Consider the following 19,334-nt stretch of genomic DNA (forward strand, 5'->3'; position numbering starts at 1 on the left):
GCTCTTGAGATTCTGTCCCCTCCATGCTCCTTGCTATGCAGAACCTGCAGGAAACCACATCTAACTCATCAGCCAAACTCGCTCCCCCTCTGCTTGTGAATCCTCTGCTTTTCAAACCCACTGCCCAACCCTAAGTGATGCATCAGCCCTTTCCCCAGTGTCAAAGCTTCCTTCATTACGTAGGTAAGATGGCTTTTATTGTTATTATTATTTTGTAATTTTTCCCTCGTTTCTGAGTGTAGGATCTCCTTGTCCTTTGAGGGGCAGGACATCATGTAGTTGGGACGAACTGAAGGAGGCTTTGTAGTGCGTTAGTTGAACATTACTAAGCACGGTGCAGACACAGTCCTGATTCATGGCATTATCGTACACGCCTTTGTCCTTGTGACACGGTGCTTGCTAGCTGCCCTTCATCTTGTAGTTTGGTACAACAATCTGTCAGTCGCTTGAATTGATGACTTAGAGTTTAGGGGTAGGCTTAGCCTCCTCTTTTCTCCTCCCTTCCTTTCTTTTTTTCCATTCTCTCTCTCTCTGATAATATCTACCTGTCTAGCTGTTGTCAGCCTTGTAACTCTTGGTCCTGTTGCCTCAGCCTCCCAGGCTGTGGGATACAGGCAGGTGGCCCCATGCCTGGCCGTTTCCTTTTCATCCTTTCTTTAAATGTGTCCATTCTTTATGACCAGCTGAGTACTCTGAATTGTGTCTTGAACTGAGTTCCATGAAGTGGTGTGCTGCCCGGAGTAATATACAAAGGCTGAGAAACTAGCCGACACTGTCACGGGTTGCTCCCCCAGAACCTCTATTCCACACCGACTGAGGGCGGCCTCACTGCATGCCCTGAGAGGTGCTGCATGAAGATTGCAGCTCTGCTGCTGCAGAACTTAGATTCCAGCGCAGAAGGCTCGAGATGAGGCCGAAACAAGACAATCACAGCGTTCATCTGTTATGTTGAGAAACCAGAAGCGGGCATGGGAGAGTTCAGTGGGGAATGCTGGGAAGTGGCTGAGCAGGACGAGCGTGCATGCTTCTTACTTCACTGCTGCTGAAGAGTAAACAGTTTTGAAGACAATAAATTTTCCTCCTAAAGCTTTTAATGAATGTCAGGATTAGAGAAGGAAAGGGAGGGAGGGAAGGAGGAAGAGAGGGAAAGGGGATTTATGAAGGGAAGTTAACTACAGTTCTTAAAATAGCCTTTGTTTCTGAGAGCCTTATTCTGCTGTCTGTCTTATAACCGGGGGTGGGGCTCCCCTCAAAGTTACCTCTGCCACTAAGGAGAATGAGCTCTGCTGTCACCTCATGCATGTTGACTAATTTTAAAAACATGGGAAAACACTCCCCACCCGTTTTTCTCCTTGTCTTTTACAGTGAACAAAGAGCTTAATCTGTGACTTCATATGCATTTGCCATCAGTGTGGTAGGCATGTGGCGTGAGGGGAACGATGATGTCACGACACTGTATAGGAAAATATTAATATAGGTACTCATTAACATATTTTTCAGACAGAACAATCTTGGCTTTAAAGCTTTCTCATTCGATCCACACATCAAGTGCCTTTTTCGAGTCCAGTGCTGTGCTAGTCTTCTCTTTGCAAGGTCCATGCTCAAGTCTTTCCGCCATGTAGTTGCTCGTTAAACATTCGTTGTATACCTACTATGTGCCTGGCAGTGGTGCTGCCTGCTGGGTCGGCATAAACTTACGACCTACTTAAAATCAAGAAGATTTCCATGACCTACTAATTCTTTTTAAGCCAAAGGAATAACACAATCTTACTTTTTATGTGTGTTAAAGTGTGGGTCCTACGTGTGTCACAGCGCCACAGCACACACGTGGAAGTCAGAGGCCACTTTAAGCGGTCAGTCCTTGCTGCTTCCCGCTCTCTCTTGCTTTTCTGCCCTGCTGCATTCTCCAGACCACCTCACCCGTAAGCCTTCTAGACAGTTCTCCCGTCTCAATCTCTCATTCCCTCCTAGTGCTGAGACTATGCGGGTGTTCCTGGAGTCTGAGCTCAGGTTGCTAGGCTTCTGTGGCTAGCGATTTTTACCCACTGAGCTTTCTCCAGCCTCATCCTCCCCTCCCAGTGTATAAAAACAATTCCACGTGGCATAAGAAGTCTGAGAATTATTCCCTGCTTCCTGCCTCCTTCAACTCCTTCTCATACATGGTGGGTTCTAGGCTTGACCAAGGGTTTGCTTTTTCGTTTGTTTTGTAGGTAGGAGAAGTGAAATAGATCATGGAGGGGAGGTGCAGAGGAGACTAAGGTCTGTCTCACCTCTCCTTTGGCTTGTCCCAAGAGGTCCCCAGTGACCCTCGTGAGAGCATGCTGTCTTGGCTGAGTGAAGCTTTGGGAGACAACTGGCCTTTCCCTGTGTGACCTTCCATATGCTAACCTCTGGGATTTCCCCCTCACTGTTAGTTTGTTGTAATTGGGCCACTAGTTAGTTCCCGGCCACTTAGCCCCGAAATAATCACACAGAAACTGTATTAATTAAATCATTGCCTGGCCCGTTAGCTCTAGCTTCTTATTGGCTAACTCTTACATATTAATTTAACCCATTTCTATTAAGCTGTGTATTGCCATGTGGCTGTGGCTAACCAGCTAAAGTTATGTCCAGTGTCTGTCTCCGGCGGGAGCTACATGGCTTCTTCCTAACTCCTCCTTCTTTCTCCCAGCATTCAATTTAGTTCCCCCTTCCCCCACCTACCTAAGTTCTGCCCTATCAACAGGCCAAGGCAGTTTCTTTATTTGTCAATGGTTTTCACAGCATACAGAGGGGAATTCCACATCATTAGTTCCTGTTCCCACTGAGAATTGTGGTCCACTGTGCTGGGGAGTGAGGCTCAGTCATTCTTCTATGCTGATGGTGGGCATGGTCCCCATCTAGAGGGACCACCAGACTCTCCCCGTTTCATCTAATGGACTTGGCCAGGCCCTACAGGGTCATTTTATGATGTGGCATCCAGGTGTTTAGGTTTTTCACACTGTGTCTCAGAGTTCCAGTGACTCCCATTTCTGGGACTGTGGACTATGGGCACACACCAGTGTACCTGGCTTAGATTGTTCTTTTTTTCAGGCTCTGGAGAGCTAATTTTCTCACCAGTCCCAATGGGCTTTGTGTGGAAGAAGGGTAGTCCTTCTGTGTGTGCTGGTCATGTATGTTCACGCAGCCTTTTCTCCCTTCCCCCCTCGTATGGAGTAAGGGTAGTCCTGCGTGTGCTGGTCATGTGTGTTCAGGCAGCCTTTCCCCCTTCCCCCCTCGTATGGAGTAAGGGTAGTCCTGCGTGTGCTGGTCATGTGTGTTCAGGCAGCCTTTCCCCCTTCCCCCCTCGTATGGAGTAAGGGTAGTCCTGCGTGTGCTGGTCATGTGTGTTCAGGCAGCCTTTCCCCCTTCCCCCCTCGTATGGAGTAAGAGTAGTCCTGCGTGTGCTGGTCATGTGTGTTCAGGCAGCCTTTGCCCACTCGTGTCTGCCAGTGTTCATGTTCACTTCCAAGTCATGGTTCCCACTCGTGGGACACGACAGATGCAGACAGGCTAGCCCAGCTGCAGTTTCTTAGTAGCTGCCACATCTCTTCCCTACTAAAGGGTCTAGACAAGGGGCAGCCTCATCCTTGCTGGAGAGTTGGCTCATTGCTGGGCCACTTCTCTTTAGCTCTGAGGCTATGATTTCTCATGCCGTGTGGATGATGCCCCCCAAACCCTTGTTCCCAGAAGATCCTGTTGCTGTGAACTACCTGTCTAGAGGTTGATGTCTCTAGCTTCTAATCTGTACTGTGAGTTTTCCAGCCTCTCAACTTGAAACTTGTCTGACCTTTTTATATTCTCTCTTTCTCTTTCTTTGTGGGATTGAACCCAGGGTCTTGCCCATGCTAGGCAATATTCTACCACTGAACTATATTCTCAGGCTCCTTTGTGTGTATGTGTGTGTGTGTTTGTGTATCTATGGATACGTGTGTGTGCATGTACATGTGTGCTTATGCGTGTGAAGGCCAGGGGACAAACCTGTGCCATTCATTAGGTACCATTCATCTTTTAAAAAAATGAAAAGAAATATGTGTATGGTTTTGTGTGCACATATGCCTGTGTACCACGTGTGTGCACATATGCCTGTGTACCACGTGTGTGCACATATGCCTGTGTACCACGTGTGTGCACATATGCCTGTGTACCACGTGTGTGCACATATGCCTGTGTACCACGTGTGTGCACATATGCCTGTGTACCACGTGTGTGCACATATGCCTGTGTACCACGTGTGTGCACATATGCCTGTGTACCACGTGTGTGCACATATGCCTGTGTACCACGTGTGTGCACATATGCCTGTGTACCACGTGTGTGCCTGATGCTGGTGGAAACCAGAAGAGGGTGCCAGTTCTTCTGGAGCTGGAGTTACAGATGGTTATGAGCTGCCATGTAGATGCTGGGAACTGAACCCCAGTTCTGGAAGAGTAGGAAATGCTCCCATCTCTTTAGCCTCTCTCCTTTTTCTTTTGGAGACATGATCTCTCACTGGCCTTGAACTTACAAGTAGGCGAGGCCGGCTGACTACGGAGCATCAGAGAGCCTCCAGTCCGCCACCCAGAACGGATATTTAATGCCATCCTACTTGACTTTTATTATTTTTTTTAACATATGGGGATTGAACTCAGCTTCTCATGTTTCCAATGCAAACATTTTACCAACTGATTTATCTTCCTGCCTTGAGCTCATCTGTCGCCCAGGCAGGTCCTCCTCCTGCAATCCTCCTGCCTCAGGCCTGTGCTGTCAGCCCTAGCCCTTTTTAATCTTGACCACATGAAGCTGGCTTACAGATGAATCTTATTTTATAGTACAGAAATTCAGAAATCATAATTACTTCACTGAGGGTGGCTCCTAGCCCTCTCTATTAGTCATCCCCTTCACGCAGAAATGGGATTCTATTTTAGTCTCCTACAGATAAATTAGTATATAGTGGAAAGGGAATTCGACTTCTGCGAGGAATTAATCGCTGTGATGGAATTAACACAAACAGTCACCGTGATGTGTCTGTGCCTCGTACAGCGGAGACGTCAATGCAGATGCATGTGTGTCTCACTTCAGCGACTGGAAGATCTACCATAAACGCGCACTGTACACCAGCAGTAACAGTAGTGACCACAGGTCACTTTCATGCGTATTTACTGTATGTAAAGAGCCATAATAAGCACCTCATATAGATTAATAAACAAACAAACAGAAGGAAGCCATTCAACAGATGGGGTGGGGATGCTCCTGTCATCCCAATGCACTCCAATGCCCAGCGAGCAGAGACAAGAGGGTCACAACTTTGAGGCCAGCTGCACTTCTTAGGGAGACTCTTTCAAAACCGGAAATAACCTCGTCGTAACCTGTGATGCCTAGAGAGGTCGAGTGACTTTGCCTGGGTCACACGACTTCTGAGTGTGTGAAACTGGGACTCGGTTCTGATTGCAAGCCGTGAGCCATTAGCCCACCACACGTGTGTGTTGGTACCACCTACGTGTCTTCGTCAGTATGTTTTCAGTCTTTATCTGGGTTTCCTTATTTTGGGATGGAAACCATTTCTTTTTGATCCTTACACATCATAATTTCTGTTATTTTAATTTAATTTTATTTTACTTCTAAGGAAGTCACTGGGTGACTGCAGTCTTGTTGGGTTTGCTCCCAGGCTGTTGGACGTGCAAAGGGGATGTGAGCGGATGCTGTCAATCTCAGTTTTCTTCCCGTAAGCTAACGTTTATAGCGTTAGAGCTTGACGCTCCTGACTCCGGCGGGGAAGATGCTCCCGAGAGCCTGGAGGTGTTAAACCATTTTCTGCTGGTGCACATTTTGGATCGTCTCTTTTCCACCTCACCTCGGTGCACCTGAAGCTCTGGGAATGTTCTTTTGCATTTCCCAGAAGCAGCCAGCCCTCTGTGTTCATCGCTCTCTCCTCCGCACCCTTCCGTCATTCCCGTCGCTTCTCTGTGCTGCTTTGGCCATTGTCCTTGGGGAAGCCTCGGAAACAACCGGATTCTTAGGAGTCTGTAGGCTGAAGACATGCTTGCTGCTCATTTTCCCAGCACAGAGCTTGGTCCGGAAAATAAGAGGTTAAAAAAGAAGTCTGGACCGTGAAGGGCTGTGACAGCTGTCCTAGGGGGAGCTCTAGCGAGCCCTGGTGGGCAGTGACTCATGCTGCTCTGTCACTCAGATCAGCTTTGGCCCCTGCCACGCAGGCGGCCAGGTGGGGTTACCGCCAGAGCAGGCACTAAGGAGTGGGGAGCATGCAGCCTGCACTGCAGGGGATGTGATGCCGGCTTGCCAACTTCCCCCTGCCTGGTCCACTGCGGACGCTCTAGCCTGCAACCATGGTAACACTTCTGGCTGGAAATGCCCCCGGGAGCCCCCTACGATGGGCAGCCGCTCACATCCCTGAGTGAGAGAGCCTAGTAGGTCGGCAGGCAGCAGCGAGGCTGTGATGCCCCCCCTAGCTGGAGTCATGCCGTAAGGAGGTAGGAGCCTTGCCGCAGATGTGCATCTGTAGGTCTCTGTGTGCCCCCATTGGCTCTGGCTGCTGCAAATCACTGCAACTTTATTTGGCTGTTTTTGATTATATGGATTGAACTGCGGTGGATTCAGTGGGCAGGATTGTGCTGGGGAGGAGAGATAATGAACTAAAAAAAAGTGGTTAATAAGATCTCCAAGTAGATTCGTCTGGCTATGAATGAAGCCGACTGCAGTGGTAACCCAGTGGCAGTTCACAGCCTCCCAAGCCCCCGGCCTCTTCTCGCCTCTCATTCTGGCTCGGTCATGAGACATACATACATACCTTCTTTCTGACAGCGACGGATGTCGCTAACTAGTGCTCATTTAGACCTGTCTGGAAGAGGGGCTCAATGGGTTTAGGTCATCGGGAACCCTGGCATTAGCCAACTGGCATGGAGTGGAAGCCTTCTGGAAATATCAGGCAGGAGCCGTCTGCTCAGGTGAGTTGCCCAAGTGCTTCTGTAGGAACCCAGTGGCCTGTTTGACTTCTATCTTTCACTTTACCCCCTGCCCTGAAAGGCAAGCTGTCTGCGGGTTGGTGGCCATGTTGGCAGCGAAGGGGTTAATCTCTTGTTGCTGTAGGAGCCGAGGCTGGGTCTGCCTGCGCTAGGAGCTGGGTTGAAAGCAGGCGCTGCAGTGCTGCCTCCAATGCTGAAGGAGTAAGGCGCTTTTTTTCCCTTCTCCGCAACAGTGTGGAATTCATCTGAATTTTTCTCTCCCCCCCCCCCGCCTTCTTGTTTTTCTTTTAACCAGCTCCTCCCCCCTTCGTTCCCACCCTCAAGTCTGATGATGACACCTCCAATTTCGATGAACCAGAGAAGAATTCGTGGGTTTCATCCTCTCCGTGCCAGCTGAGCCCCTCGGGTTTCTCGGGCGAAGAACTGCCGTTTGTGGGTTTTTCATACAGCAAGGCACTAGGACTTCTTGGTAGATCTGAGTAAGTGCCGGTGTGACTTTCTGGGGGACTTGCATGGATGCCTGGCACACGGAGCCAAAGGTGGTGGTGCTGGTGGCCGTGGGTGGGGGGAGTGCGGCGGAGGGAAGCCTCTGAGCTGCCTGCGTTTGGAAAGCGGTCTACCTGTTTGGGGCTTGTGGGGCCAGACTGTTGATGCTCAGTTCCGCACGGTGTGTTCGGTGCCTGTTCCTGCCTGTGGCGTTCTCATGGTCAAGTGGGTACTTTAGGTTAGTTCTTTCCGTCTTTGGTCTTCCTTAGAGGGAGGAGAGAGTGGAGGTTTCCAGCCGTGCAGCTCCTTGGTCAGAGGGGAACTGTGTCTGAGTTAAACTGAGCCCGTCCATCCATCTGTGCATCCGTCTCAAGAGGGAGGCTGGCTGGTATCTTGGCTGTACTGAAAGGATCCTAAACACCAAATCTCACAAGCTAAAGGTTTCCCGATGGGTTTAACTGAGCTGCAAGTGGCTGAACCAGAGCTCTAGCTGAGAGATGATGCTCGGCTCCTGTCCAAGTATGCTGCAAGATCAGAGATCTGGCAGCTGAGCCATTCTGAGCAGGGAGAGCACCCGTGGCCAGAGGAAGCCCCATTCCCTGGAGCCCCCAGGAGGGAGTGTGATGCAGCCGCCACTGATTCACAGAAATTGGGCTTCACAAGGGGGGGGGGGGAAGAAAACCCTAAGCAAACGAAGCAACTAGAATTAGAGATAGCCAGGAACCCTCTTGTCCTGGGAGTCGTTCTCTGTCTTTACAGGAAGCATTTAGATGAGGCAGCCCGGGGCTGGTTTGGAGGGTCTTGTTTCCAGACTTAGAATTAACATGCACTCGCCTGGAATGTGGGAGCTTGATGACATTCTGTTTTCAGGGGAGCGAGTTCCCATAGGAAGGTATCAGGCCAGCTGCGCTGTTCCCCCAGCGTCCTACCCTCATGCTGAGGTTCTTAGGGCTATGTCGGGTTACTAGTTGCTGCCTACTTAGGAGAAGAACACATTTTTATTTTTTTAAAAAAGTCTCTCCTTGGTAGATTCATTCATACCTGTTTGTTGTATTTGTAGCTCAGATATTGATTTGAGGTATGGATATAGTCTTGGTTCCTGGATGGTGTCACCCCACAGGTGCAATTTTGAGGTTCTTAAAAAGCTGTCAGATTTTTTTTTTAAACAGGAAATTGAACATTTGATATAAGCTAGGAGAGTGTGGGCTGTTCTTGATTTTTGACAGGGGCTTTTACAACGAAAGATGCCAAGTTGGGCTTCATTTATTACCTTGCCTGAGGTCTGGGTTTAGAATCCAGGCGATGTCAGTATTATTAGATGTGGCTTTCCTGCTGATGTGTTCCACCACCCAAAGCATCCCAGAGGATGTAGGAGAGGCAAAAATCTCACTAGCTGTTGAATGTGGCAGAAGACAGATTTGAAATGGCCCAAGCAGGGCTGGGAGGTTTGGCGTTGGTATCAAGGATCCAGGAAGGAGTGGAGGCCCAGTGGTGAAGGATGTATAGTTAGTGGGCAGAGTAACCTTGACACAATCAGCATACTGAAGGTCACAGATCCGAACTGGGAGATGTGCGGGGAGTTTCTGGTCTGGTTAGTAATGGGCTGGATGTGTCGAGAGAAAGCTGTCTGAAGGTGCAGATCAGTGCTCTGAAAAAACCTGGGAGGCCTTGGGGGAGTCAGGTTTTGGGGTCAAAAAGGGGGGGATGATGGGAGGGAGCCCGGGCATCGCGGTTAACCTGAAGCAGAGTGAGATTAATTGCTTGTTGTTCAGGAAGACTCTAATTGCTTCTTTCTGCTTCTCAGAGCACCGAGTAGAGGGGCTCCTTAGCATTAGGGCCCAGGCACCGGATAAACGTTGACTGAATTTACTCATGAGCCTTACCCCCGGAATGTGTTTGTGTTGCTTTCTGAATTTGAACGTTTGCGATTTCACTTTTGGCTGTCCAAAAATCTCTCTCTAATGCATCAACTGAACTTCCATTTATACCCCAAAAGAACGTTTAATAAGATTCTCATAAAAATAAAATTCCTTTTGACAAAGTCGTGCATTTGTTATCCGGAAGATGTAACTGGAGGCGTCTTATCTTTGGGGGAACTTGATGCTTTTTCCATGGCAATTTGGGGCTGGAATTAGCAGCTTTTCTTCTGTCTCGAGTCTCACTCTGTGGTACTGTTGTTGGACCTGGCTACTTTGCCAGATGAGACTCAGTGGGTGAAACCCATGGCCTCATCTTCAAACTCCTATCCACCTGTTGGTTGTAGGTGACCCCGAGCATGTTACTTGTAGGTGACCCTGGGCATGTTATTTGTAGGTGACCCCAGGCATGTTGGGTCAGAGTTAATTGGGAAGCCAATCAAAGAGCCTCGGAGATGAAGCTGCTCAGCAGCTCTCCTGCAGCTTCATAGACATGCAGCCGCAGGACTCATTGCAGGCGGTGGCATTGTCTCCGGGTACCATCTTTGCCCTGCAGTGACCTCAACTTCCTCCCTGTGTTTCTCTCCTCCGCTTGTCGTTTTCAGCATCACAGGTTTGTGTTTACACCGCGGTTACTCGGTCCTTACACCATTGAGGGAACCGCAGAGGCTAGCTCGCGCTGCACTGGGGAAACTGACCCCAGATTTGTCACCAGTGAACTGAATGGAACGTTCAGAGGTGGGGCTGAATGAGCGAGGACTTTTCACAGGGACTGTGGCTGCGGGAGCAATTCATATTGTCGTGTTGTGGTCTCTCCTCACATTTTAGGATCTTTCTCTTTTTGCAGGGGACCCCAGGCTATTTTTAAGCCAGTCATTGCGCGCATCGTTAATTTTAGGTTTAGCGAGAAGCTCGGTCTCAGCGTGTTGATGAATGAGGTGTAGGGGAAGTTCCTTGCTGCCCAAGTTGAGAGCTAGGGGAGCTTGGTGAGAGCCAGATTTATTTGGTTAGGTGCATTTGGTGAAGTTAGCTTTGAAGAGCATCCGCACCAGTGCCTCTCTTCATGTCCCCCCACCCCACCCCACCCCAGTCCCCTTGTGGTGCTGGGCATTGAACCAGGGACCTTGTCTGTGTTAAGCACGCACTCTACCGCAGTGACCACTGAGCTACACGGCCGACCCAACTCTTTTCTTTTTTCTCAACAAGAACCCAGACCCAATTCCCATGCCTTGAATGCCTTGAGCCCCCGTTTGCTTGAGCTTTACAGTAGTGGGGTGGAAACAAAAATCAGTTAAGTGGAAGGTTTAAAAACACCATGGCTCCCAGCATCCTTGCTCTGTTGTCAGTGTGGGGCGAGTTTCTTCACGTCCTTCTTCCTGGACTGAAGCGCTCCCCCGTTATTTCTGGCCGAGTCGACATTTCGATCACATCTGCAAGGTGATGTGATCTTGATGAGGCTAGATTTGTGCGTTTGTGGGTTCTGGGTGAGCTGTCTTAGGAAGGGTGCTCTTTCTTCCTTTTGTCCTGGGCACTTCTTCTTTCCTCCCTGTGGATCTGGCAATGCAAGGGTCGAACCATCCCTTCGGACACGATGGAGGAGTGGAGCTGTCTGACACTATTTGTCCTCCTAGATTTCAAATGGCCGGCTTTCAGTGCCTCCTCCTTTTGTGGTTGGGAGTTCTTTGCACAGTATTTTCCTCAGTGGTGACAGGGTAACCAGGATATCTTCCCAAAAGGCTTCTGGGAGAACCAAAAAACAAAAAAACCATATCAAGCATTTACTCTAATACCCGGCACATGAAAAGACCTCAGTCAATAGCTGCTGCTGCCCTGTTTCTTGCTTTTTCTAGCACACCAGTCTATATCGATGTAGAACTTTCCGTATATGCAAAGAGGCCATGGAACTAGGACTAGGGAGTTCCAAGTCTGGCCAGACTCTCCAACCCTCGGGAGTTTTTCTCCGGGGGTGCTTAGATGTTCACGCCAACTCCAAGAGTAACATCTAGTTAACAAGAGGTGCTCCTTGTGGAGGAGTAGGCCGGAGGACAGAAGGACAGGATGAAGTTCAGACAGGTGCTTTCCCATCAGGTTCACTAATCAAAGCAGATTTGCAGAAACGGATCATAGAACTGAGCAGGTGCCCTAGCCGAGGAACCGTGGGGTGAAGGAGTAACAGTCTCGAGAGCACTGAAGGAGTGAAGCCGACTCGTGCTCTCCTGCTGAGCCAGCAGTGACGATCCTTCTTGCAATGCCTGTCCATTTCCCTGCGCAGGTTGGGGTCTGCAGGGCAGGATGGGTCTCATTGATCCTCATTGTCCCAGACACAGGAAGACATGGCAGGCCCTCAGTGAATATGCGTGCTGGAATGAGCTCACCCATATGCTGTGCTGATGGAGGATGCGGGTTAAAGGTCAGCTCTGTGAAAGATGGTGTATTTGGGTCAGTGGAGAGGAAGGTAAAGAGAGCTTCCTGGGCAGAGGGCTAACCGGAGCCTATTCTCACAGGGTGACCAGTGCTCAGGCTCAGTCCTAAGCCCCTCACACAGACCAAATCACTCCAGCAACACAGCAGCCCAGGAGGAAGGACTGGTCACTGTTCTCCCACTCTGCATGTAAGGAAGATAAGGCATGGAGAGCGTGAACTTGTCCACTGGGCTATGGTGCTACACCATATAAATGCCCTGGGCGGGAGAAGTCGGGAAATGCTCGTGGGGTGCCCAAGAAGTAGATGCCATTCTGGAGAACGAAGAGCCATGAGGTTGGGGCAGGTGTGGAGAGAGTCGACAAGCTGGTCATAACACTGCTTTTGTATTTGTCCTTTATGCGTTTATTGAGTATGTGGGTTAGTATATAGGTCTCAGGTGTCTTCTCATTGAGAGACACTGACCTGGGGTGTATGTGCGCGCACATGTGTATGTGTGCATGCATGCATGCGTGTGTGTGTGTGAATGCGTGCAAGCATACACATCTGTGTATATATGTGTATGTATGCCTTGTATATGTGTGCGTGTATTTGTGTGTGTGTCTCTGTGTGTGCATGTATGTATGTCTCTGTGTATATATGTGTGTGCACATGTGCATGTATGTGCATGTGTGCATGTATGTATCTCTGTGTGTATACACGTGTGTGTGCACATTGCGTGTATGTGTATTGTGCATGTGTGTCTCTGTGTGCATGTATGTATCTCTGTATATGTGTGCGCGCGCATGTGCATGTATGTGTATTGTGCATGTGTGTCTCTGTGTGCATGTATGTATCTCTGTATATGTGTGTGTGCGCATGTGCGTGTATGTGTATTGTGCATGTATGTCTCTCTGTGTGTGCATGTATGTAACTCTGTGTATGTATGTGTGTGTGCATGCACATAGGCACTTGTAACCACTCACATTCTGACTTGCTAGAGAGAACTTCATTGAGGGCAGGGAATGGCACTGACCCTGGCCTTCAGGCTGATCATTCATAAGCTGCACAATAAACATTCCAGAGGGTGATCCCAGTCACCCCCTTCTGAAATTGTGTCTCTGTGTAGCCCAGGCTCAGCTTCCTGTAGCTGGGCACCACTGTGCCCAGTCAGTCACCTTCATGGCTGCCAGTGAAGATGCTGTGTTTCTTCAGATTGGTTTTGGTATTCCAGGTGTCTCCAGTCTCACCTCCCTACTCCAGAGAGGGAATGGGAGGGAAGATTTACCCATCAGTCTTACTTTGTTTTGAGCTATTTAGGAGTGAGGGGAATCTTCTTTTAAAAACTGTTTTCCCCAGAATGCATGTACAGGTAGGCCTGGAAGCATCGTCTGTCATCCGGTGCTGCTGTGGTCACAGTGCTGCTGAGACGGGAGGGAGGCCGAGATGGAAAGTCTCTGTAGGCTCTCAGAGTCTCGGTGACAGGTGTCATCTGAGCTCCACATACATGCTGTGACATGTATTCATAAACCAACACTCACACACACACACACACACACACACACACACACACACAGAGGCAGGGAGAGACAGACACAATCAGACAGAAGGAGAAAGAGAGACACAGAGAGATAGAGAGATAGAGAGAGAGAGAAACAGAGACAGAGAGACATACAGAAAGGCAGGGGGAAACAAAAACAGAGACACACATAGGGGTAAGGGGGGTGGGAGGAAATAGTTTTCCTTCTGTATCCAGCCAGAAACTCCTTGGTATTGTGCTTCCTACCCATATCCCTCTTGGAAGTAGTCTCATCTGTGACTTGGGCTTTTAAATAGTCAACAGCAATAGCAGCTTCTTCTACCGTCCCCAAGGGCACCCATCTACTATATTCAAGTGACTTAATAGCAGCTGCCCTCAAGTGCCTGGCGCTGCTTGTCTCTTGCCATTGAATGGGTCTTAAGCTGCTCGCTCCCCTCTGGCCTTTGTCTTGGGTTTTCTCTTCTCTTGCTCATTCAGGTTTTCTTCTCTCTAGTCAAACACACCTTGTCCTCCAGCTGTCTCACCCTGTTCTCTGTTTAGACTCGGTGAGTGCGTGCCTCTCAGCCCTGGCGGGACCATTCTGCCACCTTCTAATTGTCTTAGAGACGCCTCTAGGAGCTCAGGTCCAAACAGTCCCACCCTAACCTTAAGGTCAGGCTCTAGAAGATCTGTCGAGTGTGCTCTGGAGCCCCCACAGGCTAGTCCTGTGGTGGTCTTGGGCCCCTAAGAAGGTGATCATTGACTGAGCGTGCTTCATGGTCCCAAGCATGGCCTTAGGTTGGCAACTCTGACTTGGTTCCTCTGCCTTTTGTCTCCTGGCCTCTCTCCAATGACCTCCTGAAGGAATCGTTTGTGCTCAGCACCTCTTTTTCTCCACTCCCACAGTTTGAGGGCCATCTCAGAAGCTATTGACTACCCTCAACCAACAAAGCGAGACACCGGATAGCGTTAGCCATCCTGTCTCTGCACAGCTTTCTGCTTTGTCCGCTGGGTCCTGGTCACTCGGTTACCCCCACCTCTGACTACTCCTTCGCCATTGTGTAACTTTCTGTGTCTGGGCCCTTGGAACACGGGGTACCACCCACTGCCCCGTGAGCCATCCATTCAGTTCTCGACTTTACCTCCTATTTCCGCTGCCCCTGCTCTTCCTCAGTCTAGAAGCTACCACTTCCCCACCCTTCTAGACAAGACAACGGTGTCACCCTAAGCACTCTTCTGCCTCTTGCCCCTCCCCTCACTGGCAAGGCCTCTAAGCTTTCCTTTGGTGGCACTCACATCTGTGCCCATTGTCCTGTCCTCGCCATCACCCCGGTGGACATTTGCTTGGGCTGGTGCAGTCGCATCCCGAACGAGCCCTCTGCCTCTGGTGTTCTGGCTGCAGGCCATTCTCCACAGAGAGTGGAATTCCTCCAAAACCTAGGAATGATGTCATTCTCTTGTGGGCACCTTCAGCAGCAGCTTGGTGTGACATTCAAGCTCACTGTGCCAAGACCCTAGCTTGTGCTCCCAGTCCTACCTTCTATTGTCCCTATGTCTGGCCAAATTGCCTAGGGCTCACTGAGGACAGACAGGGCCTTGTCTTCCTTTTGCCCCAAACAGGGCTTTGCCTCGGCAGGTCAGACTTTAAATTGACTTTAAATTGAGTTAGACTAAAGTGGTCAGGGTTGTACTAATTCCTTCTGCTCAGAGTACACAGCGTCTGCTGAGTACTTTCGGTAGGCCTAGAACTTTTTATCCTAAGGACTTTCCATGCATTGTCTCACAGCCTCACCATAGTACACGTGATAGACACCGAGACTCAAGGAAGTTGCTTTGAAGTCTGACACAGATCTAAGACCTGTCCCATGTCTGGGGACCTGAGGACCTCCGTACTTGAACCTCTAAAGGTCATGGCTGCTAGTTCATGTAAGAATGATGCATTTGTCTAAACAGTCAGGGTTAAGGAACAACTTTCTGGAGGGGTAACCCACACAGTCTCAAGGGTCATGTAGCTCAGTACTCTCCGTCCTGTTTAGATAGTAAAGCTGGGGATTATGGAGCCTGCGTTCCCCTCCGAGGCTTACACAGCTCACCCTTAGCTTTAGAGCTCAGGAGAACATTCTTTATTGGGGAGACTAGCTATAGCACCCCTGTGAAAAGTCCAGACTTGAGAACCAGACAGGCAGGGGTTTGTATCCAGGATCCACCCCTTGGCAGTTTTATAAACGGGGTATTTAACTTCTTCCAAATTCCGCTTGCTTGTCCCTCTCATGGGTTGTAGCAGTGTCTGCTAGGTTTCCTGCAGAGACAGGCGAGTCTCACCGGTCCTGCCTGCAGCAGAGCAGGTGTTCTTGCCTGTTGTTAGTGAGGTGTGTAGATGGAGCCGGCTGCTCTTGCTTCTCCCCCCTCCCCAGTTTCCTCCTCATAAAGACTTTTCACTGGTTTCTGTCCATTGAGAGAATCCAGTCGCGTGTGGGGTGCCTGCTGGGTGCTCTAATATCTGCATCCAGTTTTTTACCCTTAACAGTCTGTGGCACATCAGTTAAGCCTGAATTTCCCATAAAGCACTCTTGCCAAGATCCAGTTATGGTGAGCCTGGGCCTCGTGCTTTGTTCCCAGCAAAGGTGTCATCTGTTCCCTCCTCCTCTTGGGCACTTGAGTGTCCCCTAGATGGGTGTGTGTTATGGTAGATGCTGCTGCCCCAGGACCAAGCATGTCATCTCTGATGTGGGGGCCGGAAAGCTTTCTGTACAACCCTGACCCTGCACGGAAGTTCTCATTTCGGATTCTTTTCTCCATGATGATCTGTATATTATTGTACCTGCCTGATGCCCACACACCGTTCGCTCATTCACTAACCTAACAGAGCCACAGTTCTAGGTTTACAGGCATAAATGTAAGTAGAACAGATAGCATGCCTGTCCCCAGGAAGTCACCATACACAAGAGACAGATTCAGATGGTGGCAAAGGCTCTCTAGAAATCAGACCAAAATGGGGACCAAAGTGGCATGGTCAATTTAGACACCCAGGAGGGGTCTCCCTGACATGAGCACTAGGGGTCTGCTGGAGAAGGTTGAGTCACCTGAGGTCCTGTGAGGCACTGAGCTCCGCTCTAGGCTGGGCATGGCAGTGGGGCTCTCTTCACTAGAGTCGTGTCCTGGTGGTACAGGTGGACACGCCGTCATTCCGTCATCCACTCAGCAAAGTCTTGCTAGCCTACTGTGTGTCGCGTACATTCCAGACAGCGAGGCTTCAACAGTGAGAATGAGGAGGCACAAATCCCTGACTACAGGAGTAGGATCTGTCAGAGAGTTAGTTCTCAGTGGCACGTGGAAGGTTATTCCTGGTAGAGAGGAAGGAGAAGACTTTGAAGCCAGGACCACACTCCTGAGGGCCCAGCCAACAGCAAACCTATCAGAGCCTTGGAGAGCTGGAGCTCCCAGCTCCTTGGGGTGTGGTCTTGGTTGAGGTCAAGAGCCTGGACTTAAAGCATGGGATTACATTGAGTAGGAAGGTTTGGTAGGATTTTGAGTAGGAGCGTGGTAAATCTCTCTGCCCCTTGTTGGAGGGTAGATGGTAGAGGGGATGGTAGAGGGATTAATTAGGCGGTTGTAGTCACTCAGAGAAGTGGTGGGGATATGTCAACAAAGTTCTCAAAACGAGGCACTCACATAGCGCCGGGAATGGTATTAAAGAAATCACTTGCCTGGCTATGTTTTTATGACTAGTGAGAGTTTTGATAAATGATTTTTGAGCTACCTATTAATCATTCTAGAGCAATAGTTTCCCACTCATCTGGAACCCATTGGCGATGGTAGTGGTGGTGGCATGTGTGTGGTTGCTTATCTGGGTGTGTGTGTGTGTGTGTCACTCCAAAGCCAGGCAAGAGTCCGCAGCTCTCCAGGACAGTGGCATTTTTCACATTTCCAAGGGCTTGCTACGGACACCACTGTCTATCTTAAAATGGGCTTATAAAGTTAGTTCATAAATTTCAGAATGTACAATCTTAAAAGCCAGCGTATTTTTGGAAGCAGAAGGCTGCTGGGTTTTAAATTCTCTTGCCCCACGCTGCAGCTTGTGGTTACATGTATTTCTAGTGCTGTTGGCCACGATTAAGGTGAGGCCCTCGGCTGAACTAATTTCCACGAATCCGGCTTCAACACTGAGTCTCCACACTTGCCTGTCCCTGAAGCACATGCGACCTGGTCAGTGATGGGGTGATGGGTTCTTCAGGCAGGGGGCGGCTTCCTAGTGAAGCAGGCGGATGGCTTGATTCTCACACAAGATTCTAGGCCTGGAGGTTAGCGTTGACCTAGTCCACGTTCTGCTTTGTGGGGTAGAAGTACTGTATTCTCATTAGATATGGAATATTCTGTTAATAGCTCTACTGGATTTTTCTAAGTTACATGGGTTATTTATAGGCATGTCATTGGTAAAACTGAATTTTATAATTTTTCTTAAATGTAGAGGTTCCATGTAAAACAGTTTTTGGGTCAAATGTAATATGTTAAGCAAACGTTCTCTCGACTGTAGAGGTGCTGGCAGTTCCCACTTTCTCTGTCTTGTGCCATCCTCTCTCTCGATACTCCTTGGGCCTCTGTAATTATAAAGCAGATGTATATATCAGGAAGAGATGTTGATTTCAGAGTAAAATTTTCTAGAAAAATAGAAGCTGGGGGAAAAAAAGGAAAACCCAAACTTGGCTCTGCGCTGGAAGAGACAGCAGTGCTGTGTGTGGGCGGGCGACTGCATGCACCCGCTGCTCAGAGGAGCCGCTCCTCTCCATGGGGGCAACTGGCTGTGCATCCAAGACATGGCCGGGAGAGTAGGCAAGAGCTGTGTGGGCAGGCTGCGTGTCCTTTTATTAGTGTCTTCATTGTACTGCGTCCCAGCTAATCCAGAGCACCAACTGCCTGGACTTCCGACATCGTTCCTGTTTCTAGTTTAACAGTCCCCTGCCCCCCAGCCATCGAGCACTGGAAGGAGAGTTGCTTTTGTGTGTGTGGGCTGAACTGTGTCTGGGGGTGGCTGTGGACCAACATGGCTTGTGGACGCTTTTGGGTTCCTAGACTGTTTTGAGCTCACACTTAGCATCACATGGATAGATAGAGGTCACCTTATTCTGTACGGCCCACCCCTCTCTTTCCTCTATGGCTTTGCCCCTCCGAACATCCTCAGTCCTGTCTGGGTTCATCTATTGCTGTCCAGCCCTGAGGAAGTTGAGTTGATATTTGAACTCACAACCATCGATTGTAGACCCCTCTACTTTTAACTGGCTGGCCCTCTCACACATAGGATAAGTATGTGTAGGGACTGTAAGATCAGTTCTTGATGACTCCAGTGCTGTTAGGATAGAATGCCCATCTCACAGGTCTGTGGGGGGTCAGGTCTGAAAGGGGCCTGCACCAAGAACACGCTACTCAGGATGTTTCCTCCTGGATGGTTCCTGAGGTGCAGAATGGAGACTTTCCTTCCCTTACAGCCTCCACACGAGGGTTTCTCAGCTCGGCGCTGCGCTGTTGGCTGAGTAACTCTTCCAGGTCCCTCCTGTGTGGTATAGATTGTTGAGCGGTGTCTCTAGCTTCCTCCTGCCGAATGTTAATAAGGCACGCGCGTGTGCACGCACACACACATATACACACACTTCCTCTCCTGTCCCCCCAGCCCTCCCTGACTTCCACCCTGTCCCCAACACACCCCCACCTTCAACATGCCCGCCATCCCAACTTCTCCTTCAATGCACCCTCTACCCCTACCCCACCCCCGCCATTAAGATGAAAGAACATTCTAAATATCACCAAATGTATCCTGGAATATACATGGGAAAGCCGTTGGGCTTGAGAGGATTAACTTTCTTTAAAAATGAAATTTACTTTATGTTGAGTGTTTTATTGCATATGTGTCTGATTTCCTCCCTTCTTCCTGCGGTTGTGGGCCACAGGCTTATACTATGGCCTCAGAATTTTGATAAAGAACTTTGTAGAGGAGTGATCTTGTTTCGTTTTTAACTTTCCTTCAACAATATAACCTTT

The 19,334-nt window shown here is 49.4% G+C and overlaps 1 protein-coding gene across 17 annotated transcripts in view; it reads left to right on the top strand.

Annotated features, from left to right (window-relative positions):
- The window catches only part of Cit (citron rho-interacting serine/threonine kinase), a 176,924-nt gene that overhangs the window by 65,574 nt on the left and 92,016 nt on the right, over positions 1 to 19,334 (top strand). For 15 of the 17 annotated variants that reach the window (XM_075981753.1, XM_075981762.1, XM_075981832.1 and 12 more), the window contains exon 10: positions 7,276 to 7,459. In XM_075981753.1, coding sequence (XP_075837868.1) covers positions 7,276 to 7,459 — 184 coding nt within the window. Of the gene's footprint in view, positions 1 to 6,092; positions 6,963 to 7,275; positions 7,460 to 19,334 lie in introns of those variants that run through there. The other 2 variants (XM_075981843.1, XM_075981844.1) reach the window with 2 other exon arrangements.

The sequence above is a fragment of the Microtus pennsylvanicus genome, chromosome 1, assembly GCF_037038515.1.
Source record: "Microtus pennsylvanicus isolate mMicPen1 chromosome 1, mMicPen1.hap1, whole genome shotgun sequence".
NCBI classification, from domain to species: Eukaryota; Metazoa; Chordata; class Mammalia; order Rodentia; family Cricetidae; genus Microtus; species Microtus pennsylvanicus.